General features: G+C 38.7%; 1 protein-coding gene across 3 annotated transcripts in view; it reads left to right on the top strand.

Annotated features, from left to right (window-relative positions):
• The window catches only part of LOC111144585 (glycoprotein M6A), a 335282-nt gene that overhangs the window by 286408 nt on the left and 23351 nt on the right, over positions 1–25523 (top strand). For all 3 annotated transcript variants that reach the window (XM_022498947.1, XM_022498946.1, XM_022498948.1), the window contains exons 2-3: positions 2158–2350; positions 19975–20131. In XM_022498947.1, the coding sequence (XP_022354655.1) occupies positions 2158–2350; positions 19975–20131 (350 nt within the window). The remainder of the gene's footprint in view (positions 1–2157; positions 2351–19974; positions 20132–25523) is intronic.

The following is a 25523-nucleotide window of genomic DNA, read 5'->3' as shown; positions in this document are numbered from 1 at the left end:
TACAGTAAATAACAAACCATTTTCCAATTTCCTTTATTTGTTTCTGCAGAAAGGAAGAGCCAGTTAGGTAGAGAGCTTTTGAGAGGCTTTAGCAGTACAAAAGGAGATTTAATCAAGAATTTCCAAAAGGAGAGGAGTAGAAGGAAATCTCTGGAGTAGAATATAGAGAGGGGAGATGGGGGGCGGGGGCGGGACGACGACACAAACACACACAGGGGGATGGAGGGGAAACTGAGATCATCTGAGAAGTTGCTTTGAGCCTCGCAGCCCCTTACTTAGGCTTCCTTTCTTCCCAGCAGCTGGTACAGAGTACCTCATCAGTATGTTTTATTGCAGAACATACACACTTAAGCATTTCTAGTTAAGCTCCTGGAAGATATCTAGCAAATTTTGACACTTATTTTTAATATGAACAACCATGCTTTTCTGATGTCATAGACTAGAAAGCTGTCTTTCAAAAGACTAATGTGAAAAAATTTTAAAAAGCAAAAGTGATTCCTGTAGTCAAAGTATTTTTGAAAACCATACTACAACACAATCATCATTAATCTTAATACAGTTAAAGGTGTGTCTAGTAGTGGTAGCCCGGACATTTATTGAGTGGTTAGTTCATGGCACACACTGTTTCATGGATTAGTTCACTGTAATGTAATGTAATTTAAATTACATTTTAATTGCAATTAAATTGTAATTTAATATACAAATTAAATTTATAATTTATTATGTTTAATACATGTAATAAATTTATTAAATATAATGATAAATTTGTTACATGTATTAAATGTAATAAGTTTATTACATTTAATTTATCATATTTAATAACATACATTGTCATATTATACAGTCATAACATACAGTATATCATAACAGTGTCATATTAAAAATTTTGGTTGTACAATAGAGTGATTGAACAGTTCTGTACATTACTCAGTGCTCATCATGACAAATGCACTCTTTCTTCCCCAGCACTTCTTCACCCATACCTATCCCTCTCCCCTCTAGTAACCATCTGTTTTCTAGAGTAAAGAGTCTGTTTTCGTTTGTCTCTTTTTTTCCCTTTGTTCATTTGTTTTGTTTCTTAAATTCCACATATGAGTGAGATCATATGGTATCTGTCTTCCTCTGACGGACTTATTTCACTTAGCATCATACTCTCCAGCTCCATCCATATTGTTGCAAATGGCAAGATTTCATTCTTTTTATGGCTGAGTCATATTCCATTGTATACATACGCCACATCTTCTTTACCCATTTATCTATCAATGGGCACTTGGGTTTCTTTCATAATCTGGTTATTGTAGGTAATGCACTATAAATGTTGAGGTGCATATATCTTTTTGAATTAGTGTTCTCATATTCTTTGGGTAAATACCCACTAGTGTGATTACCTACTTAATGCTCACAAGAATTATTTGAGGGGAATTCTTACCATCACCCTTTTACAAATGATGAAATGAAAAGCATGAATTTGCCAAAAACCACACAGTGGTAGAACAAGGACTGTCCTGGTCTCTCATTTTTCAGTATCCTTCTCATTTTTTTTTTCAATTATGTGCTACAGCATGAAGTAGATTTCATATTTGAGTTACTACGAAGGTAACATAAATTAATATCTGAACTCAAAAGCCTCTAAAATGATTTGTTTTACTAAGTGCAGTGTGAGTGGATATTGCCTAGTCTGTTCTCTTTCCCTCCTAAAAACCGCTGAGCAAAGTTCACTAAATTGGGTTCACAACAAACAGGTTTTGACCCACTATTTTTAAAACACAGCTAAAAGGAGATACGTAGAATAAATGTCATTGAAATAAAAACAGAAGCAGATGAAATTGGGCAGCAATAAAGTCAAGAGAGAATGCTGTGGGTGCACGTGGTGAAGGTTATTACTGGAAGTCTGGGTCAGGACGGAAGGGCTTCTTTTGGTTTGTGGGTAGAAGAAGAAGACTTCAAGGGAATTAAATATCCTCTTCTCTGTGGACAATGGGTCTATAATTAAGGAACTTGATTTTTCTACCCTCCAGGGCAGGCTGGTTGCACATGTTGACCTGATACCACCTACAAATGCAAATATGCTTTCCTATAAGGCTCACATTTTTCTAAGAATTAATTAGATGGAGAAACAATATTCATTCCTAACTATTTTCCGTTGGTCTTCTGCAGGGTGTTTTGAGTGCTGTATTAAATGCCTGGGAGGCATTCCCTACGCCTCCCTGATCGCTACCATCCTGCTTTATGCTGGGGTTGCCCTGTTCTGTGGCTGCGGCCATGAAGCACTCTCTGGAACGGTCAACATCCTGCAAACCTACTTCGAGATGGCGAGAACCGCTGGAGACACACTCGACGTCTTTACCATGTAAGTCCCTCTAGCATCACTTCTCGTGTTGAGAGTGTGTTCATGTTGCTGTGTGTCGAATGAATAGGGAGGCAGTGTTACAGAGGAAGAAACAAATACCCTGTGATTATATACACACGTCAAGAGAACATGGACCTTTACCATGACTTCAGGACACAGAGCAGAAGATCAGGAGCCAACTGAATCTAGACTTAATTTATATATTAGTTTGACTGTCAAGTTTTACCAGAACTTCAGTTACCATTAAGTGGAATGCTTGCAAATTGTGTCTGATCTTCCAGTCTGAGCAGAGGCTGTTCTAGTAGTACAGAGCAGAGAATAGCGATCAGGGCCAGGTATAAATGTAGACTCTGCTGCTAATTCTAGAAAAATCACCAAAACTCTGTGGGTGCCCTCACATTTTTAAAAATTTTAATTCAGCATTGGGTATGGTACCATCTTTCTTTCCCTGCCTCCCAGAAGTGATGTGGACCTCTAAGAAATCTTGGTGAATGGTTCTTATCAGACTTCTGTTAACAACAAATCATCAATAATATTGAGCAGCTTTCTGGAAACCTGATTTATGCTAAAAGGTACATTTCACTCATAAATTGCAACCTCCTGGGATCGCTAAACTTTAATATTTTTTAAAAAGTAACTCAAACACAGTCTGGAAGTAAAAGAGTTTTCTGCTCAAGTTTCAGTCCCTTATTGCTTAAGATCACAGAGAACTAATATTTAGGATTGAATTTAGCCCCAAATAAAGTCCTGATTCAGATCATTTATTCAGTGATGCAGTGCCCACAGAAAGAAAATAACTCATTTGTACACTGTATTTGATAATCCCAGCCAGTAGTCGACTTTCCATTTCGTTGGCCACCATAGCATTTATGGCTCCTACAACCTCTTGCGTTTATTTCATGCTTCTTGATACTGTGCAATTTTGTGATATTTTTCATGTTGCTGTATTTTGTAATTCTGAGTAAATTCAGTAACCTTCTTAATTTATATAGACTTTTTTCTGGAATATGATGGGTTTAGAGTTAACAAATATCAGTAGTTAATATGGCTGGTGAGAGTGACTTTGCCCTTTACTCTCACAACTCCATCAAAAAGGTCAGGGACATGTGTTATTTGCCCAGGGCCAGTTCCCACTGAGGTGTGTAATTACAACCCAAGACGCTAATCTAAGACAACACTTGGTCAACCTGCACAACTTTCTAGATAGAAGATAACTTTTCTCCAATTCCAATACCAGAAAATTCATCATATTGCTAAATTTTTAAATAACCCATCCCCTACAGACAATCTTGAATAAAATATTGCTCACAGATTATATTTATTATTTTATTAATTAAAGGTGCTCATTTCTTTTTTTTAAAGGATTTTTTTATTATTTGAGAGAGAGAGAGAGAGAGAGAGAGAGAGACAGTGAGAGAGGAAACACAAGCAGGGGGAGTGGGAGAGGGAGAAGCAGGCTTCCCACTGAGCAGGGAGCCTGATGCAGGGCTGGATCCCAGAACCCTGAGATCATGACCTGAGCCAAAGGCAGATGCTTAATCCCTGAGCCACCCAGGCACCCCTAAAGTTGCTTATTTTTATGTAAAGAAAAGAGAAACATAGTACACATTTCTATTATGTAATAGAGCAAGAATTTCCTACTTTGCAGAGTGGAGGGCCTGTACCCTTGGACAGAGTGCATAGTAAAAATTTGTGGAAAAGGAAAAATTTATTTGAAATATTTAAGTTTATCTAGAATACATTGGCACTTAAAATTTGGGAAAGATTTGGCCATGAAGTAAGAAATATGACAAAGCAGGGGTGCCTGAGTGGCTCAGTGGGTTAAGCCTCTGCCTTCAGCTCAGGTCATGATCTCAGGGTCCTGGGAGCAAGCCCTGCATCGGGCTCTCTGCTCAGCAGGGAGCCTGCTTCCTCCTCTCTCTCTGCCTGCCTCTCTGCCTACTTGTGATCTCTCTGTCAAATAAATAAAATCTTAAAAAAAAAAAAGAAATATGACAAAGCAGGTGTGTGAGACAGAGAACCTCTCCCAACATAGTTATTAAGAGGAGAAAGGAGTTGATGACCCACTCAGTTAAGAACAGATTATTCAGGGGCACCTGGGTGGCTCAGTCATTAAGCATCTGCCTTCATCTTAGGTCATGATCCCAGCGTTCTGGGATCGAGCCCCGCATCGGGCTCCCTGCTTGGGAAGAAGCCTCCTTCTCCCTCTCCCACTCCCCCTGCTTAATTCCCTCTCTCTCTCTCTCAAATAAACAAATAAAATATTAAAAAAAAAAAGAACTGAAATTATTTCAAAACAGTCCCTAACTCTGAAGTACCAATTTAGAGTTTCATCAATGTCAGTGACTAATGGAAATGAGCTAATGGCAAATTTTAAAAACTATAACCTAAAAAAAGACAAAGGAATTACATCAGTTTCTTTGGATTTCCCAATGTAATTTTATTTTAGAGATTATTTTGAAAAATTACCATCATTCATTAAATTAAATTCCTTAAACCCTTAGCAGACAGTTTGTCAATTTCCATTACATTAGCTCTATAGCATGGATTGATCCTTGGAAGTTTGTAGATGATAGTCGTCATTCGGAATATGATTGAATGATCTGAAAATGCTTTGAATTATTGCAGGTTAGTTTGCAGAGATCCCTAAGAAAATGATTGCAAGGATATATTTTAATGTGATAAAACTGACATTTTCTTTTTAGTTTTAGCTCAGCCTACACTGGACAAAATATGTTTTCACTGTGCATTATTTTAAGCTACCACAGATGTCCTTAAAATCTACAGATTCTCTATATTTAGGCTATATCCAAATTGCTAACTTTAGATATAGAATAGAAGTTTGTAAGAAATCATGAGTCTAATAAATGACATGAGATGATTGTACACATCTATTAGAAACCAGTTGTCAAGATACTTACTTGACATTTAGACAGCAGACTTTAATATATCACAGAATTCTACTAAAGCTCTGAAGGAGTAGTGGGGGGGGTAGTTCAGAAGAGAAATCAGAGATCGTATGCTTAATTTGGTACTTTTACCTTTGCTCTGTCCCATTGGAAGTTAACTGTGAGATTAATAATGCATTTTTGGAATGGGAAGAATACCATTTTGATTGGAAGAAAAGCAAGTGCTCAAATTATTTTTATATTTCAAATAACTAAAATTCTTAAACAAGGCCTTGTGAAGCTATCAAAGGAATTCAGACGCTTTCCTTGTCAGTGAACGGTTCGTGAAAACAGAGGGAAGATAGGTACCATAAACTACTAGATACCATTGGTACCAACTGACTACATGCAAAGATTCACATACAGGTTTAGAGCAAGTAGAGATTATCCTATGGGATGCTGCCTTACAGGGATATCAGGGGAATAGGTATGGGGAAGGGGAAACAGAGGGCATAAAATAAGGAAATATAGAATAGCGGTGGCTGAGAGATGGATTTGCAGACAATAGAACTTGCTTGGAAATGAGCTAAGGTAAGTTTGGAAAAGAGTGCGTAATAGAATGGAAAGAAAGCACTCACTGGCCAATTTTAGTCATTTATAATCTGTTTTTTTCTCTATAGTTCACATGCTTGGTTCAACCAAATTAGGCACTCCTGTCTCATTTTCTTATAAAGGAAAAGAAATTTGTTTACTGGATATGTGAACTAAAAGATAAAACCAATTGCTCAAGCCTCTACTTGTCCTCCTGTGGTCGTCAGAATCTGAGGATTCCTTCGTTCTTTATCTCAGCTTCTCTATCTCTGTCTCTTTCCTATCTTCTTTCCCTTAAACACATGCGCATATCTCGACATGGGCCACATCTCCTTGTCTACAGGAAGGAACATGAATTCAGGCACAGTGAACGATGACAATTTCATTTCACTAAGCATCTGTCTGTATGCAAAACTGACTTCCCATAAATAAATTGCGTATAAGAAATAATATTATAAATACATGTAGGAATACTCTCCATTCTCATGCAACCTGTGTTTTGGGCATAAAATTCTCAATACCTTTAGCCTTCTCCAGAGGAACGTGACCAAAGTGATGTCATCCATCAAACCATTGTGTCATACTCCATTTGAGAAGTGGACATCCCCATAGAGACTAGAGGGAATTTCTCAAAGATTTTTGTGACCCACCGATACACTTTTTAGTATCACTCTGTCCCTCCTCATTAACTTGGTTTCCGAAAGACTCTTCATCCCTTTGAAGTCTGTGGTCTTTTTTTGGCTCCAAAGTGTTATGACAATGAGAGTGTGGCCCAGCCCATTGCTTCCCTTAGAGGATAGTCTTACACTCCGACTATAATTTTTTCTAGATTGACACCTCCTCTCAGGCCCACTCCACTCTGGCGAGAGTTCCCTGCCTCACCATTATCTCCTATATGATGAGGAGATCATTTTCTGATCTGTGACTCAGCCTTTCTTACCTGAGAGCCCCTTGGCAAGGTATTATTATGTGATCCGTCAGTGTCTTTTGGCTGAGTGAACAAGAAACAGGGGATGCATTTTACCTCTGCAGAGTAGACTCATAAAGGACAATGAAATATGGAAACTGGTTAGAAAATTAGATCTCAAACGATCCAAACCACTAATTTTGCTAAGTGACTTGGCTTCTTGAGTAACTGTCTGGAAGACCGAGCAAGAGACAGTCTTATTCACAAATACTTCCCCCTGTAATTTATTAGACAGGGATTGTGTTTGGGTTTTGACAAATTATAGTGAGGGTCTAGGATCTGGTACCCTTGATTTCTAGAGTGAATATATTTTATTTTCAAAGTTTAATACTGTTAATTGAACTTAATGCATCAAGAACTGAGGTTACTAGATAATGAGTTCTTTGGTATTGAATGCACACATAAAAATTTATCTCTGTTTGCCTAAAGCAAAAGCAGGCAGTAAGCGCAGATAAAATAGAGAAACTGGTTTTGCTCTCAACTTCCCTTATGTAAATCTCTAAATCTGCTTGGATACCCTCCCCAGTGTCCATCACCAGCCACCCTGTCCCTATCCCCCCTACTTCCAGCAACCCTCAGTTTGTTTCCTGAGATTAAGAGTCTCTCTTATCATTTGTCTCACTCCCTGGTTTCATCTTGTTTCATTTTTATAGGGAAATAGTTTTTGACTCAGTGTAAAGAACTTTCCAAGTCAAGAGTTTTCTGAAGAGTACTTGGTGTGCCTTGGAATGTACTGATTTGCCTGAGAACGAAGGCGTTCAGACAAGGCCGGCAATGAACTTCCAGTTCTGAGATGCTTACAACCTCTAATTCTCTTGCTAAGCCTTAGTCTTTATTCAAGAGCAACTATCTTAGTGTTTTTGCCTGCTTTGCAAATTGGGTTATTGTGAATAGCAAGTATGGAGACATAGTTAAAACTTATATTTGTAATATTTCTGTGTTTTTGTTTTCAAATATGCAGATGTCATTTTTCAGGCTAATCTTTTGTCTAATTTGTTTTTTAATGAGTTCACTTATTCAGCAAAAAATAGTGGGTCATACTATGTGCCAGTTACTATGCTAATCCTTAGGGATTGAATAGAACAAGACAGATTGATTTTCCTCAAACTCTGACATGGGAAAGATATGTTAGCAAAGTGCTGTCTACATCAGGCTAAACAGATAGGAATCCAAGAATGCTAGATTCAGTACTTGAGCTGATCTCCAGGATGCATCAGGTTGAGAAGTAGAGGGAATGGAAAAGCTACAATAATTAATACTGTAGAGCACGAGAATAAAAAATATATATATATCAAATGGACCAGAATAGAGGGAGTAAAAGATAATTAAGTGTATATAAGTAGTTATAAATACATTTAAAATTATGTCTCTATTCACATTTTTGCCAAGACTTTCAGATAAATTTAAAATTTAAGAATAAACTAATTTGTAGAAACTAGAAGAAAAATATATTGGGTTTCATATATCATGGGGCAAGAAGTAACTAAGAAATATCAGATATCACAAAGGAAATTATATATGGATTTGATATAATATAAATTAAATTTTACTCATTGAAGTATTACTTTAAAAAAAAAGATACAGAGAACTGAGAAACATATTTACTACTTACATGACAAGAGGTCCTAATTTTAAAAAGGCAGAGTTAATTCAACAGCAAAAGTATACAGTTTGCCATGGAAAAATAGTCAAAATATAAAAACATTTCATTGAGGAATACAAATGGTTAATAGTTTGTATTAGTAGTAATACTAATACAACTACTACTAATTATTAAATGTTAAGTATTAAATACTACTAAGTATTAAATACTAATACAACTAATAGTAGTAGTAGTAGTTCATCCACACTACTGAAAAAAGAAAATTAATTAAAAGGATGCTGTTGTCTTTACTGTCAAATTATCAGAAAATTTGAATGATAATACCTGGTATAGGAAACAGAGAATAAGCCCCCTAACTTGTTCTCAATGCGTTTTTTTGTGGGGTTTTTTGTTTTTTTGTTTTTTGTTTTTTTGTTTCGGACTTTCAGGATATCACGTTGACAATACATTCTTTACAGAGATTCACCTGAAATGATCATTGTTACCATGCGGTTTGTAAGGGTGGAGCATTAGCTTCCTATTACTGCTGTAACAAATTAAAACAAATTTAATGGATTAAAAAGGCACAAATTTATTCTTTTTTTTTTTTTTAATAGTTCTGGATATCAGAAGTCTGAAATGGCTCTTACTGGGTTTATTGGAATAGGCTGAAATCAAGGTATTGGCAGGTTGTGTTCCATCTGGAGGCTCCAGGGGAGAATCTGTATTTTTACTTCTTCCAGCTTCCAGAGGCCACCTGTAGACCTTGGCTCATGGCCCCCCTTGCATCTTCGAAGCCAGCTCTGTAACACCCTCAGGTCTCTCTCTCTGAATCTGACTTTGAGTCTTCTGCATCTTCCTTTCATTTCTTAGGACTTGCCATTATATTGTATAATACATATTGTATTGTATCCTGTTAAGACAGATAACCTCCAAATCTCAAATTATTAATTTAACCACATTTTCCAAGTCTCATTGATGAAGATAACATATTCACAGTTCTGGAGATTAGATACAAACATCTTTGTGGGGAAGGGGCCTTTATCCTTCCTACCATTGGATAAAAGTAGTAGAGAATTGGTAAAATATATTGTGATACCTTCAAATGATAGAATGTGCCATAATCTTAAGAAAATATGTTGATAAAATTGCATAACATTTAAAATACTCATAGTATATTGGCCAAAAATGAAGTTTGTAAAACAGCATATAAAAATCATAACTGCTGGAATTAATTATAATTAATATTAATATTAATATATATTATATATAATTATATGGGAAAAACTGGGAGGATAAGCAGTGAATAATCTGATTTTCTAGTTTTAATTTTATTTTTTTCTACAGTGGACATATATTGATTTTAAATCAGTAAAACAGTTGTTATAGAAACATTGTCAAATTTTAAAGTTCGCATCCAGGGTGCACCTCAGTGGCTCAGTAGATTAAGCGTCTGTGTTTGGCTCAGGTGGTGATCTCAGGGTCCTGGGATTGAGCCCCGCATCAGGCTCCCTGCTTGGGGGGTGGATCCTGCTTCTCCCTCTCCCTCTGCTACTCCCCCTGCTTGTGCTCTCTCTCTGTCACATAAATAAATAATATAAAAAAATAAAAAATAAAAAAAATAAAGTTCGCATTCAGAAAGGAGGTTAAGTGCTTTGGGTGTATGGACAGTTGTACCATCAATAACATAAAGTGTGTTAAGGGGAAAAGTAATTTTATTTTATTTTTTTATTTTTTTTTTATTTTTTTATTTTTTTAAAGATTTTTATTTATTTATTTGACAGAGAGAGATCACAAGTAGACGGAGAGGCAGGCAGAGAGAGAGAGAGAGGGAAGCAGGCTCCCTGCTGAGCAGAGAGCCCGATGCGGGACTCGATCCCAGGACCCTGAGATCATGACCTGAGCCGAAGGCAGCGGCCTAACCCACTGAGCCACCCAGGCGCCCAGAAAAGTAATTTTAGAGTATTTATTTGCAATTGTGGTTAAGTTGTTATCAGCTTAAAATATATTAAGTATGAGATGTTTTATGTAAGACCCATCATAACCTCAAAGAAAATATTTTTAGAAGGTATACAGAAGAAGATAAGAAAGGAATAAAACCATGTCAAAAAAAATCAACAAAATAGAAAGGAAGACAAGAGTAGAGACCAAAAAAAGCTACACAACAGATAGAAGACAATTCAAAATGGTAATAATAAGTCCTTTCCTACCAATAATGACTTTAAAGATAAATGGATTAAACTCCCCAGTCAAAAGACATAGAGTGACTGAATGAATAATAAATAAGATCCAAACATATGTGGTCTCCAAGACAATTGCTTTAGGTTTACAGACGCACATAGGCTAAAAGTAAAGCGTGAAAAAAGATATTCCATGCAAATGATAACCGAGAGAAGGGAGGGATGCCCATACTATTATCAGTCAAAACAGACTTTAAGTCAGAACCTGTCAAAAGAAACAAAGAAAGACATTATATAATGATAAGTGGGTCAGTTCCCCAACAATATATATGCATGCAACATCAGAGCACCCAAATATATGAAGCAAATACTGACAGACCTAAAGGGAGAAATAGACAGCATCCCAGTAGCAATAGGGGAATTCAGTATTCTACTTTCTGTACTGGACAGAATAACCAGATAGAAGATGAATAAAGAAACAGAAGACTTGAACAACACTGTAGAACAAATGGGTCTAACAGACTTATCTAGAACATTCTATTCAACAGTGGCAAAATACACATTCTTCTTGAGTGCTCGTGGAACATCATCCAAGATCGATCCCATGTTAGGTCACAAAACAAGTTTTAGCAAATTTAAGAGACCTGTATCCATACTGATATCACCTCATTAACAATAGAATTAAGAAGAATAAAATACTTAGGAATAAACTTAACCTACGTGATGAAATAATTTAAAGAAGCCACAAATAAATGTAATGATATCTCATCTTCATAGATTGGAAGATATAATATTGTTAAACTGTCCGTACTACCCAAAGTGATCCACAGATTAAGTGCAACCCCTATCAAAATCCAAATAGAATTTGTTACAGAAATAGATAGGGCAATCCTAAAATTCAGAAGAGAGTCACTCACAGAACAATCTTGAGAAAGATGAATAAAGCTGGAAGCTTCACATTTACAAGGCTACAGTAATCAAAACAGGGTGGTAGTGGGGGTGCTGGCTGACTCCATCGATTAAGCGACTGCCTTCGGCTTAGGTCGTGATCTCAGAGTCCTGGAATCGAGTCCCTTGTTGGACTCCCTGCTCTGAGGGGAGCCTGCTTCTCCCTGTCCCTCTGCCTACTGCTCCCCCTGCTTGTGCATACGTGCTCTTTGTCTTTCAAATAAATAAATAAAATCTTTAAAAAAAATACTATAGTAGTGACATAAGAGACATATGGACTAATGGAACGGCATAGAGAGCGCAGGAAGGAAACCTTGTACAGGCAAAATGATTCGAACAAGGGTGCCAGCACGCAATGAGGAAAGGTAATCTCTTCAATAAAGGGTGCGGGGGAAAACTGGATCACTCACACAACAATGATATTGGGCCTTTATCTTACACTATTGACAAAAATCAGTTCAAATTGGATGAAAGAACTAAATGTAAGACCTTAAATGATAAAACTCCTAGAAGAAAATGAGGGGGGGTACTTCATAATATTGGCATTGGCAGTGATTTCTTGGATATGGCACCAAAGCACAAGCAACAAAAGCAAAAATAGGCAAATGAGACTATAACTTAAAAGCTTCTGTGCAGCAAAGGAAATACTTAATAGGGTGAAAAGGCAAATTTACAAGGCATATATCCAATAAGGGGTTAATAGCAAACTGTATAAGAACCCCTACAACTCAATAACCTGACCTAAAATGGACAAAAGACTTTAGTTCACATTTCTCCAAAGAAGACGTACAAATGGCCAACTGGTATGTGAAAAGATGCTTGACATTACTCGTCATCCAGGAAATGTCAGTCAAAACCACAATGAGCTATCTCCTCACAACAGACAGGACGACCATTATGTAAAAAACAAACAAAACAAAGAATGATCCAGCAATCCCACGTCCAGTTACTTATCCAAATGACTTGAAATCAAGATTTCAAAGAGAGATTTGCATTCCCATGTTGGCCACAGCATTATTTGCAATAGCCAACCTGTGGATACTATCCAAATGTCCATCCACAGATGAATGGGCAAAGAAGAGGAGGTTTATACACAGAATGGAACATCATTAAGCCGTAAAAGAGAAAAAAATTCCTTTATGTGCTCCAACATGGATGAACTTGGAGGACATTATGCTGAACGATAAGTCCATCACAGAAGGACAAACATGGCATGATTCCACTTACGTGAGGTACCTAAAGTAGTCACACTCCATAGAAACAGAAAGTAGGATGGTGTTGGCCAAGGGCTGGGAGAAGAAGAACGGGAGCCTGTTGTCCACGGGGTTTAGACTTTCAGTTACACAAGAGGAACAGGTTCAGAGCACCTGCTGTGCGACACCATGCTGATGGCTAATACTGTGTTGTACGTTTAACTGAAGAGGAGAGATCTTGTGTTATGTGTTTTTTGCCTCAATAACAACTAATAAAACATGGATATTCTTCATCACAACTCTGAAGATTCCAAAACAGCTTCAAGTAGTCTCTAAAAATTCTGATTTTTTTTTAACTGAAGTTGGATAGGATATGCATATCTGTCTAACTCTGAGCTGGGAAATCACTCACCTCCCACTCTGTAATACACTGGTTTAGGAGTTTAGGAAGAAGCAGCCATTTCCTGACTCTGAGAAGAGGTGTCCTACGTACTAGCAGCTTGTCTGCATTACTGTCAAACTGCCATATTCGAATAGTCTGTAACATTCTCGTGCATTAGACAATATCCACATAAGTTTAAAAGAGTCCTTACAGATGAGAAATACTAAAGAAATAAAGTGACTGTATGAGTTTCTTGGGTCTGCCATAACAAGCTCGATGGCTTTAAACTACACAACGTTATTCTCTCACGGCTGGGGAGACCGGAAGTGTAAAGCCAAGGCTGAGCAGAGCTGTGCTCCCTCCTGAGGGAAGATGCTGCTCCTTGCCTCTCCCAGGCTTGCTGGTTGCAGGCGTTCCTTGATTTGAGGCCCCGTTGCTCAAATGTCTGCCTCCATCTTCGCTGTACCTCCTCCTTTTCTGAGTGTCTCTCTCAAAACTGCCTCTGACCCTCTCTCATAAAGACACCTATGACTGGGACGCCCAGGTGACTCAGTCGTTAAGCCTCTGCCTTCAGCTCAGGTCCTGATCCCAGGGTCCTGGGATCGAGCCCTGCATTGGACTCCCTGCTCAGCAGGAAGCCTGCTTCTCCCTCTCCCACTCCCCCTGCTTGCGTTCCCTCTCTCGCTGTGTCCCTCTCTGTCAAATAAATAAATAAAATCTTAAAAAAAAAAATACCTCTGACTGCCTTTAGGGCCCACCTGAGTATTCCAGGATAAGCTTCTCCTCCCAAGGTCTTTAACATGCACACCAGAGAAGGTAAAATTCACGCTTTGCCATATGAAGTAATATTCAGAGGTTTCAGGGATTAGGAAGTGAATATATTTGGAGGGAAGCACTTTTTTATTTATTTTTTTATTTTTTTTAAAGATTTTATTTATTTATTTGACAGAGATCACAAGCAGGCAGAGAGGCAGACAGAGAGAGAGGAAGGGAAGCAGGCTCCCTGCTGAGCAGAGAGCCCGATGCGGGGCTCCATCCCAGGACCCTGAGATCATGACCTGAGCCAAAGGCAGAGGCTTTAACCCACTGAGCCACCCAGGTGCCCCGGGAAGCACTTTTTTAACCCACCCCAGTCACCAGTGTTCTTTTTTGCTCTTACAACAGTTGCTACCTTTAAAAGCTTCTTCTAAGTATGGAAATATTAAAAACGTCTAGCAATACATGAGCACAGTAAATATGCCTATATTGTTCTTTCTGGAGGCACACTTTTTTTTTTTTTTACATTTGCTTAGCCTTTATTTCTTTTTAAGTTTTTATTTAAATTCCAGTTCATTGACATACAGTGTAATATTAGTTTCAGGTGTACAATATAGCGATTCAACTCTTCCTTACAATACCCAGTGCTCACCATGATGTGTACTCTTAATCCCCCCAAAGGTGGACTTTTTGATAAATGATGTTAGGACAACTGGATAACCTTTTCTTTCTTTCTTTCTTTTTTTTTTTTTTTTACTTTTTATTGCTTTTACTTTTGAACTTCTTATCTTTGTAAGTAATATATGAATACCTTGAGTTTTATCCAAGCAAATCCCTGACATCATATCATGTCACCCCAAAATACCCCAATATATATCTCCAGAAGAGGACTTTTAGGAATTAGTATACAAATAATGCTTATAACACTGGACAAAATTGACAACACCATTTCACTCGTTGATATCTTAATTAATATGAACCTATAAGATATGGCTGCTGCTAACCTCCTATCCCCCAGAGAGGCATCCACGTCTGAGAGTTTTTCAGTATTATAGCCATTTTGAAAAAGATAAAATTAGATCCAGTTCTTGCACTACCCAAAGAATAAACAGCAACTTGATCAGAAGTCTAAGTAATAAAATGCTAGGGTATATGTGCTAGAAGAAACCATAGTGCCAATATAACCTGGGTATAAATAAAGGCTTACAGCTATGACTGAAGTCCCAGTGTACCCAAAGAGAAGACAGGTGACTCTGACAACATTGAAGTTTTTGTTTTTTAAGTGACATAGCAAAATGCCACAGGCCAAGTCAAAAGACAGATGGCAAACTAGGAGAAAATATTAGCAGCATGTGTTATAGATAAAAGCCAAATATCCCTAATATGCAAATCTTATAGATAAGAGGGCATGAATCTTATAGATAAGTGGGCAAAAGACATGGCAATTCACAAAAAGATAAATGTTGCCTATGATCATAGAAAAAGATGTTCCATTTCACTCTTACTAAGATAAATACAGCAAAACTACCAGTTATTACCCATCGGTTTGCAATAATTCAAATCTTGACAATATAGTGTTTTGTTGAGACTCTGGAGAAAGAGCCTCATACATTGCCATTTGGGATGCAGAAACGGTACAACCCTTACAGAGAGGAATTTGGCCATTTCTAACGAAGCCACATGCGTTCGCTTTTCAACTCTTCAGTCCTTCTACCCTAAGTATACACTATCAGTTATTTTAATGCATTTGTGCAAGATTATTCATTGCAGTGTTATTTGTAATTGCAAAATATTGATAATTACATATGCATGCATAGAATATGGGGTAAATAAATACATATATACATGAGGCTACCATGCAGCTGTTGAAAAGAATGAGGAAGGTCTCTGTGAACTGATACGGAGTGATTTTAAGGATATTATTGATTGATAAAAGCTAAGTGCAAAAGAGCATGTGTATATGCTACCTTCCATATAAAAGCGAAAGGAGAACATAAATATGTACACACACATACACACATGCTTGACTTCACATTAAAAAAACACACAGGAAGGATAGCAAGGGAGCAGTGAACAAAGAACGGGGTGGAAGGGGTAGGGGAGGTCGTGACCCTTCTCTGGAGTATCTTTTTATACAGATTTGACTCTTGGAAGCATGTTAATGATATCTTATATGTTCAAAAGTGAGATTAAGTCGATGTGCATGGGATGGAGAACCTAACAGTGAAACAAATAGATCCCCACTGCATTTCAGTGAATCCCATAAGCACAGTGAAGGGAAGAAAGAAGAATGAATTAATCCAAGTAATTTGGAGACTCAGTATTTGACTACCTACTTTTAGTTTTGAGTGAAGGGGTAGGGGGTTGCAAACATCCTAAATTCTTTTTAAGTAAGTTTGATTTTTGTAATACTTTGAATGAAGTAATTGGTATACATTTATTATGAATCGAACCAAAGAATGTGTTACTCTCCGGAATTAGAATTTTCACTAAGGAAGAAGGTCATACAAATACAGAGTGGGGGAAGGCAACACAAAAACCCTGTGGGATTCAGTTGGATTTGGAAATATCACTATGAACTCGAGATTTCTAAAATTCGTGTGTGTCCGATATGCTGATGTATGTGCATGTATACATAGATACATGAATGTACGTGTTTATGTCACTATATATATGAATGTGTGTATAAATGCATGTGTTTCCTTTTTTTAAGATTTTATTTATTTATTTGACAGAGAGTTCATAAGTAGGCAGAGAAGCAGGCAGAGAGAAAGGGGGAAGCAGGCTCCCCGCTGAGCAGAGAGCCCAATGCGGGTCTCGATCCCAGGAACCTGGGATCATAACCTGAGCCAAGGGCAGAGGCTTTAACCTACTGAGCCACCCAGGCACCCCTAAATGCATGTATTTCCTCTCTTGGTACGCTGAAAAGACCGAGAGGCAAAGATACCACAGCAGCAATGAGTATCCCTGTCTTGGTCTCCAATACTACCACTCATTAAAAGAGCCCAGGCTTCAGATGTCCATCGACAGATGAATAGATAAAGAAAATTTGGCACATTTATACAATGGAATATTATGCAGCCATCAAAAAATGAAATCTTGCCATTTGCAATGACTTGGATAGAACTAGAGGGTATTATGCTAAGCAACATAAGTCAATCAGAGAAAGATAATTATCATATGATCTCACCATATGTGGAATTTAAGAAACAAAACAGAGAATCATAGGGGAACGGCGGGGAAAAAAATGAAGCAAGATGAAACCAGAGAGGGAGACAAACCATAAGAGACTTTTAATCATAGCAAACAAACTGAGGGTTGCTAGAGGGGAGGGGAGTGCGGGGGATAGGGTGGCTGGGGGATGGACACTGGGGAGAGTTATGTGTTATAATGAGCACTGGGTATTAGATAAGACTGATGAATCACAGATCTGTACCCCTGAAACAAATAATACTCTATATGTTAATTAATTGAATTTGAATTAAAAAATAAAAAACAAAAATAAATATATACACATTAAAAGAAGGAACCAAGGCTTGGCAAAGAGATGCCTAATTTGGGGGTCGAGTGAGGTATGTACAGAGGGAGGCTCCGTCCTCTTGCTCTGTGAGAAAGTAAGGAACACATTTCAAAAAATGATGGGCACGTATCCTAAGGACACAGGAGCCACTTTGGAGATGCCCACTGGCCAAGGCTAGAACAATTTGAGCACCAAAATAATTAAGTAGAATAGTGGCTTATACACTTTCAGAGAAAAAAGCAGACCTCTTTAGTCCATATCATGGATAAATAGACAAATAAACAAAAAAATAATAAAAAGGGGGAAAGGGAGGGCTCTTGCTTACGTCAGAGTATCTAGTGCCAACTGGTAAATATGAATGAGTCCTGCAGTTAGATAATGAGCCTTTTGTTAATGCAGTAGGAAGATCGGATTAGTCAAGACCCATCAAGGACTGCTCACACTGGCAGGAAGTTTTAATGAAGAACAGGCTGTTTACTTGGTCCGTAAGTGTCTCTTCACAGATCACTTGTTAGTTACAAGGGAAACAGTAGCACTTGCACAGTACAGAAATTAGACGTCATCTGGGCGAGATGATCCAAATCAGCATCACCACTGAGGGGCAGATGCACAGAAAATCACCTTTATTATATTCTAGCCATGAATGAGTCATCTGAATCTAATCATGAGGAAACATCAGACAAACTCAAAATGAAGAACATTCTAATAAGGAGAGAGCGGGATTATACTCCTCAACAGGGTCAATTTCATAAAGACAGAGAGGCTGTGGATGTGTTGCCGGTTAAAAGAAAGTAAAGACAGGTGGCCAGTAAAGGCAGTACTTACCCCCAGACTGGATCCCACATTGGGAGACAAGATGCCATAAAGTTCATCACTGGGTCGACCCAGCTGGTAAAACTGGACTGCAATAGTAGATTTGACACAAGTATTATATCGATGTTAGATTCCCTGAAGTCAAAAACTATACTGTGGAGAATTTCTCTATGTTCAGATGTAATTCTCCAGAGACAGGGAGAAACACAAGAAAACAAGTAAATGAGGTAAAATATTATAAAATAGATAAAGGATGTATGGTTTTTCTTCCTACTGTTTATTTTCTGACTCCTTTTATAGAAAGAAACTATTTCTAAATAAAAATTTAAATATATTTGAAAACATGTCATGTTAACCTGAAAGTTTTATGGAGAAGCCCATTGAGCCAAATTCTTCAATTCCCACCTGTAAGTTGAAATCCTCAGATTCTTTCACATGCCTGATAAGCTTACATGTTCACATCATCTACCTCATCGCCCTCGACAAGTAAAGTTGTGCAGTATTTGGATTTTCAGACAGTGAGAATCAGTCACTAAACAATTGCCCTGGTACAGTGAATGTTAACAGCCTCCTCTTACTCTTTTTATATGCAGCAGATTCACTTATGCTCGTCCCTGTAGTTTTTTAAAAATATTGTCATAGCATCAAGAGTTTCTAAATCTCCATCAGCGTGATCAAGCTTTCTAATGTCTCATTTGTCCCCTTGGAAACCGTCAGCAGGATATCTCCATCATTTGCCTCCATCCTGTCTACTCCATTCAAACTCTATTAATGAGAGGAAAGAGAAAAAAAAAATAAACTTGACAATAAGAAATACAGAGCAGTTTTCTTACTAAGGGATGTCAGGACTGTGAAGACAGAACGTTAGCTAACATATATGCCTCTCCACATACCATGGCTACACAGGTAGCTTGCTTTCTAGAAGTAGGAAGATGGGTAATTTACGGTTTTTCATTCCAAAGGGCCTTGGGGTTCTCATTTAATAGCTAAAATAATAGAAATATCCATCTGCAATTTATAGATGATACATGTATCCCCCCACACACACACACCTTTAAATACGTGGGCACTGAATTGTGAGAAAGGAAAGCATACCTTCCCATTCCTCCATGGTATTCTGCCCAAACTGGGCTCAGGCCCAATTCCATACCCGAATTCTGAATCCATTCGTCGTTCTGCCTAAAAGGCTCGATTTTTCAAAATTACAACTTTTCTTTAAAACATAATAGTTTCATTATTGACATTATTATCAGCAGAAAATATTAGCGATTGTTTACAGTAAGTGTGGAGTAAAACATAATTACAATGGGCTCTAAGAAGAAAAATACGAGGTGGTCATTTTATTGAAAATGGATTCATCATTAACCATGAAGCTTTCTTCCCCTTTTGTTATCAAAACTCACTAGTAGATACATAAATCTTTTATTTCACACTTTGTCAGAATTGGAGAAGTTATCTGGTGATCATCCTATTTCTCAGATGGATTTCAGCAGACTCCTTTAGCAGTGTGACTCCGTGCTTACCCAGGACGGCCTTGGCATAAACCAGGGAAGGGGAGGCTGGAAGGGAGGAGGGGAAAACGAAGGTGAAAAGCGCCGTCAGCAAATACTAGAAGATGCAGAACAAAACATATAGACAAACATTAGGCCCATAGAGCAAGAATGTTTTGAAACCCAGCCTCCCTTATGGACATCAATATTCGGTAGCTGTCATTCTGAAGGAGCCCTGGGCCTGTGGAAATCGATTGCTCCCAATCAGGCGGGAAGAGTTATTGAAATAAATCCCTTTGTCTCCTCTCCCCCAGGATTGACATCTTCAAGTACGTGATCTACGGCATCGCAGCTGCCTTCTTTGTGTACGGCATTCTGCTGATGGTGGAAGGTTTCTTTACCACCGGTGCCATCAAAGATCTCTATGGGGATTTCAAAATCACCACTTGCGGCAGATGCGTGAGCGCCTGGGTATGTTATTTGTCGGTGTTCGGGGTTGAATGTGGGTTTGTGTCAATAGCACACAGGTGTTTGTATTCATCTGCCAAGAACGGAAGTATTTTTTTTTATCACAGTAACATTCCCTCTTGTGACGGCGATCTAAAATCTTAAAAATGTTATTTTCTAAATTAAGATTATTCTGTGTGAAAATTCAGCTGCAAATTCTCAAATCATATGCAACATAACTGGTTTTTGTTTTAGAGGCAGCAAAACATAGGAGATTGATTCGTGACTTTTCCCCCCCAAAGGGCTTTGGGGTTTCCATACAATATTTAGAATAACAGAAAAAAATCCATCTGCAATTAGGGACAATATATGTGTCTCTTCTCCTTAAATATATGCCTTTGCATTTTACTGTAAATTTGAGAGAACTGTACTATGTAATTTCTGTTTAATATGACATAAGGTAAAAATTATACTGTTATATTAAATTATCTTTTAAATCCTTACTGATATGATAGCTAATGGTAAATCAGACTTCCAGTCCTATTCTAGAGCTAATGCAATGCAGACAATGCATGTGTAGCTGTTAAGCACAAAAGCCGTTTAAAAATTAAGGGTGATACAGTTGAAAGTACTTTTGCATTTTTATGCAGAAATGATTTTCCTATAAAGAAATGTTGAAACTCCCATCATTGACTAACAGGTTTCTCTTCCTTTCTCAGTGTTCTATAGGAACGTCTACTTACCTTTCATATTAAGTGAGAGGTCTCTAATAAGGAATGAAATAGTTTATTTCAGTCTTACAGGAAAGTTTGAAAATAGCTATTACCCACGAGACTTTTTTGGTAAAACCGAAGTTTTACCAGCTCATAGCAAGTTCTGTCATGGTGCTTAGTGTCAGAGGTGATAATCATCTGAAAATACTTGTCCCAGTGTTATGGGAACCTGGAGTTGTCTCTGGAATCATTGCTTGTAAGACTCATTTCTTTCCTGGAGTGATGCTTACTGTAGTAACTAAGTCTTTAGGACTAGTAATATCAAATTACAGATCTGGAGGAAGGTAAGTTAAAGGTCTTTGATTCATTTCAAAAATAAAATATTCTGTGAGCCAGTTGTCAGTGATAACTCAGCAACTTCTCTATTAAGAAAGCAAGTTGTGAGGGGCACCTGGGTGGCTCAGTGGGTAAGCGTCTGGCTTCGGCTCAGGTCATGATCTCAGGGTCCCTGCATCGGGCTCCCTGCTCAGCGGTGTGGCTTCTCTCCCTCTACCTCTGCCATTCCTTCCACTTGTGCTCTCTCTCTCTCTCTAGCTCTCTGTCATATAAATAAATAAAATCTTGATTTGAGGTTCATTTATATTCTGCCAAGAGAGTACAGTGATTTCAACTAACCATAGGCTTTCCCTCTGGTTGGGGCAGTATCGTTGTAACACCATGTGTGTGTCTGAGCATGCTCCTAACTCCTGGATCAGTTAACTCATTTACAGCATGAGGTTACTAGATCATCCCTAAAGCTCCTTCCAGCTTGGAGAGTCCATGATTCTAAAACACGATTCAAATAGTAGAAAAAAAGGAACTATTCAAGCACGTTTTTACCCCTGGGGATCAACCCAGTGCAGGAAGACTGTGGTTGCTTCTGCTGCTGCACTGAGAATTTTCAACTCAATGCCGTGGGGTTGGATGCTGAAGTCAAACATGGCAGAAGAAAACGGACCTCTACCGCACAGTTAGTAATTGTCTGCTTACCCTTCAAACATCCCAAGGATATTTCAAATAAGAACATTTAAAGTGCAAACCTGAGCCCCCTTCCATTCTGTAACAGTAACAAGTGTTTGTCAGTCCCGCCCAGCGGACCAGAGGGCCAGCAGCGGTGTATGGGGTCCTCCAGAGGCCATACAGGAGGGAGTCAGGCCCCTGAGACACCCCGCCCACTCCAGAGTGCTGGAGTAGTGGGGGCCCAGCTCCGCTGCCTGGAAGCACAGGGTGGTGGGACCTGTGATCCTCTCTCCCCACAGCACACCCGCCTCGCTGGACCCGCTGGGCTTGCGGTCACAGGGAACGGGGAGGGCAGCCCAGTCACCCTCTCCACCTACCCATCTTCCCTGTTCTTTACATCCACTCTGCTGCTTTCTTTTCATTTGTAGGTCGATTGCACCTCACAATCTGCTCTGTGTTCTATGAGTCACCTGTTAGCCTGCATTATCGATCTTCCTTCACATTAAAAATGTCCTGTTGATGCCACGTCAATGCATTTCTTGGAATACTGGATAGTATTAAAGGATGGAATACTTGTGGATGTTGGTTTGGTTTGGTTTGGTTTGGTTTGGTTTTTTTGCAACAAGCGTATGAAGTGAAAAGCTTCCAGAATTAGTAGTAAAAGAAACTTGCTATTCTAGCCCTGTTTCTCTACGGTTTCTAAAAAGTAAAATGGTTACTAATTGAATCTACATCAGCACAAATGCAGTTAATGTTAAAGCCGCATTTTATCACTGAAGAGAGGATACTAATCAATACTCTTTTTTTTTCCATTTTATTTTATTTTATTTCTTTTCAGTGTTCCAGAATTCATTGTTTATGCACCACACCCAGTGCTCCATGCAACATGTGCCTTCCTTAATACCCACCATCAGGTTCACCCAACCTCCCACCCACCCTCCCGTCCAAAACCCTCAGTGTGTTTCTCAGGGTCCACAGTCTCTCATGTTTCGTCTCCCCCTCCGATTTCCCCCAACTCCCTTCTCCTCTCCATCTCCCCTTGTCCTCCGTGTTATTCCTTATGCTCCACAAGTAAGTGAAACCATACGATAATTGACTCTCTCTGCTTGACTTATTTTACTCAGCATAGTCTCTTTAAGTCCCGTCCATGTTGCTACAAAAGTTGGGTATTCATCCTTTCTGATAGAAGCATAATACTCCATAGTGTATATGGACCACATCTTCCTTATCCAGTCGTCTGTTGAAGGACATCTTGGTTCTTCCCACAGTTTGGCGACTTGGCCATGGCTCCTATGAACATTGGGGTACAGACGGGCCTTCCTTTCAATACATCAGTATCTTTGGGGTAAATACCTACCCAGTAGTGCAATTGCAGGGTCATAGGGAAGCTGTACTTTTAATTTCTTAAGGAATCTCCACACTGTTTTCTTTTTTTTTTTTTAAGATTTTATTTATTTATTTGACAGAGAGAGATCACAAGTAGACAGAGAGGCAGGCAGAAAGAGAGAGAGAGGGAAGCAGGCTCCCTGCTGAGCAGAGAGCCCGATGCAGGACTCGATCCCAGGACCCTGAGATCATGACCTGAGCCGAAGGCAGCGGCTTAACCCACTGAGCCACCCAGGCGCCCTCCACACTGTTTTCTTAATGAATGCTCTTGAAAGCACAACTTGATCTGCATTATGGGTTTCCTCTTACACAATATCAAGACCAATTCAAGTTCATTTCAAAATTTTAAATGCGATCCTTCGAAACCCTGAATGTGAAGCACATAAAACATAAAACCACAGTATTAACCTTTGTATTAGGGTAGCACGTGAAAAGTTATTAAAATACTTGAAGTAACAAAATTTACTTAAATTAAATATTAAATGGCACCAGGCTGAGTATGAGTCAACACATGTTATTTGATACATTAAACCTGAACTTGATAAGTTTAGTGAATATAGAAATATTCCTTTTCTTTTCTTTTTTTAATCTTTTTTTAAAGATTGTATTTATTTATTTGACAGACAGAGATCACAAGTACGCAGAGAGGCAGGCAGAAAGAGAGAGGAGGAAGCAGGCTCCCCAGTGAGCAGAGAGCCCGGTGCGGGTCTTGATCCCAGGACCTGAGCCGAAGGCAGAGGCTTTAACCCAGTGAGCCACCCACGCGCCCCATAGAAATATTTATTTTCTTTGAATTTCCTCTCCATTAAATATTAAACCAAAAAATACATTTATTCAGTTGCAACTGGGGAGGCATTCAGCGTCTCACATTTTGAAATATGGAAGTATGTATTGTGTCATCACTAAGTGTTCTCATTTCCCAGAATTTCCTAATTACCATTATGACACCAACATGGATCTCAGAATCTGTCTATGCTTGTTCCGACACTTTAGATTTTTTTTTAAAGATTTTATTTATTTATCTGACAGAGAGAGAGATCACAAGTAGGCAGAGAGGCTGGGGGTTTGGCGGGGGAGAGGCAGGCTCCCTGCTGAGCAGAGAGCCTGATGTGGAGCTCGACCCAGGACCCTGAGATCATAACCAGAGCTGAAGGCAGAGGCTTAACCCACTGAGCCACCCAGGTGCCCCGACACTTCGGATTTTTAAGCCCAACGGTTTTGAAGTAATAGAATTCTTAAATGTACTAGTCTGTGGAAATGCCTACATTTGTTTTTCATAAATCTACCAGCTCTAGACTCAAATAAAACAAGAAAAACTTTAGAAAATATGTGTATTCATTCGCAAGGGCTTGCCGTAGCAGAGGTACCACAATGAATGGCTTCAACAGTGGAAATTTATTGTCTCACATTTCTGGAAGCCAGAAGTCTCAGGTCAGGGTGTTGGGAGGGTTGGTCCCTTCTGAGGCCACACGGGAGAATCTGTTCCTCTAGCCTTGGTGTGTTGCTGTCATCTCTGGCATCCCAGGCTTCTAGAAGCCTCACCCCCAAAATTGCTCTCGTCTTCTCATGGTGTCCTCCCTGAATGCTTGTCTGAGCTCAGCCTTCCGTGTCTCCAGGACTCCTGTTGTATTGGATTAGGGCCCTCATTTTTTAATTTTCTTACCTCCTATAAAAACCCTGTGTCCAAATAAACTCACATTATGAGGTACTGGGGGTTGGGACTTCATCACATGAATTTTGAAGAAAAATAACATTCAGCTCACAACAGCACGCTGCATACAATGTTTAAAGCAGCAAAATTAAGCAGTAACTATTGTTAATCTCATTTTATAGGTGAGAAAATGTTTTCTATTTATTTATTTTTAAACACCTTTCCAGTTAGCTTCCGATGCTTTTATATTTTTGACCACAGCATTTCAGATGCGTGTCTGTAAGACGTACTCTCTGTAATGACTTTTAAATCTATTCAGTATGTCATAACTCATAGTCCATTTTCATGGTTTATAGTCCAGTTTTAATAATAAGTGCAGTAATTATAATGGAAAGTGTTTGTTAGGTGCTATCAGCACCGGTTGCTGTACAATGCCCTTTACAAAATACTAGACATGTCATGCCCCAGACAACTGTGTGGAGTAGAAGCATGTATCACTCACATTTCCCAGCCGTGGAAACCACCACCTGAAGATCAGTGACTTACCTGGCACGCAGCCCTGTCACTAACCTCCTGATTCCTCCTGATCAGGATTTGCCTTGTCATTTTATGGTGCATTTGGGCTAATTTCATGGAATAATTACCTGTTTGGGAGGGTCTTCTATAA

The sequence above is a fragment of the Enhydra lutris genome, unplaced genomic scaffold, assembly GCF_002288905.1.
Source record: "Enhydra lutris kenyoni isolate GAN:26980312 unplaced genomic scaffold, ASM228890v2 scaffoldscaffold11, whole genome shotgun sequence".
In the NCBI taxonomy this organism is placed as follows: Eukaryota; Metazoa; Chordata; class Mammalia; order Carnivora; family Mustelidae; genus Enhydra; species Enhydra lutris.
The sequence above is the reverse complement of the archived record's forward strand: the minus strand, read 5'-3'. Positions and strand labels throughout refer to the sequence as shown.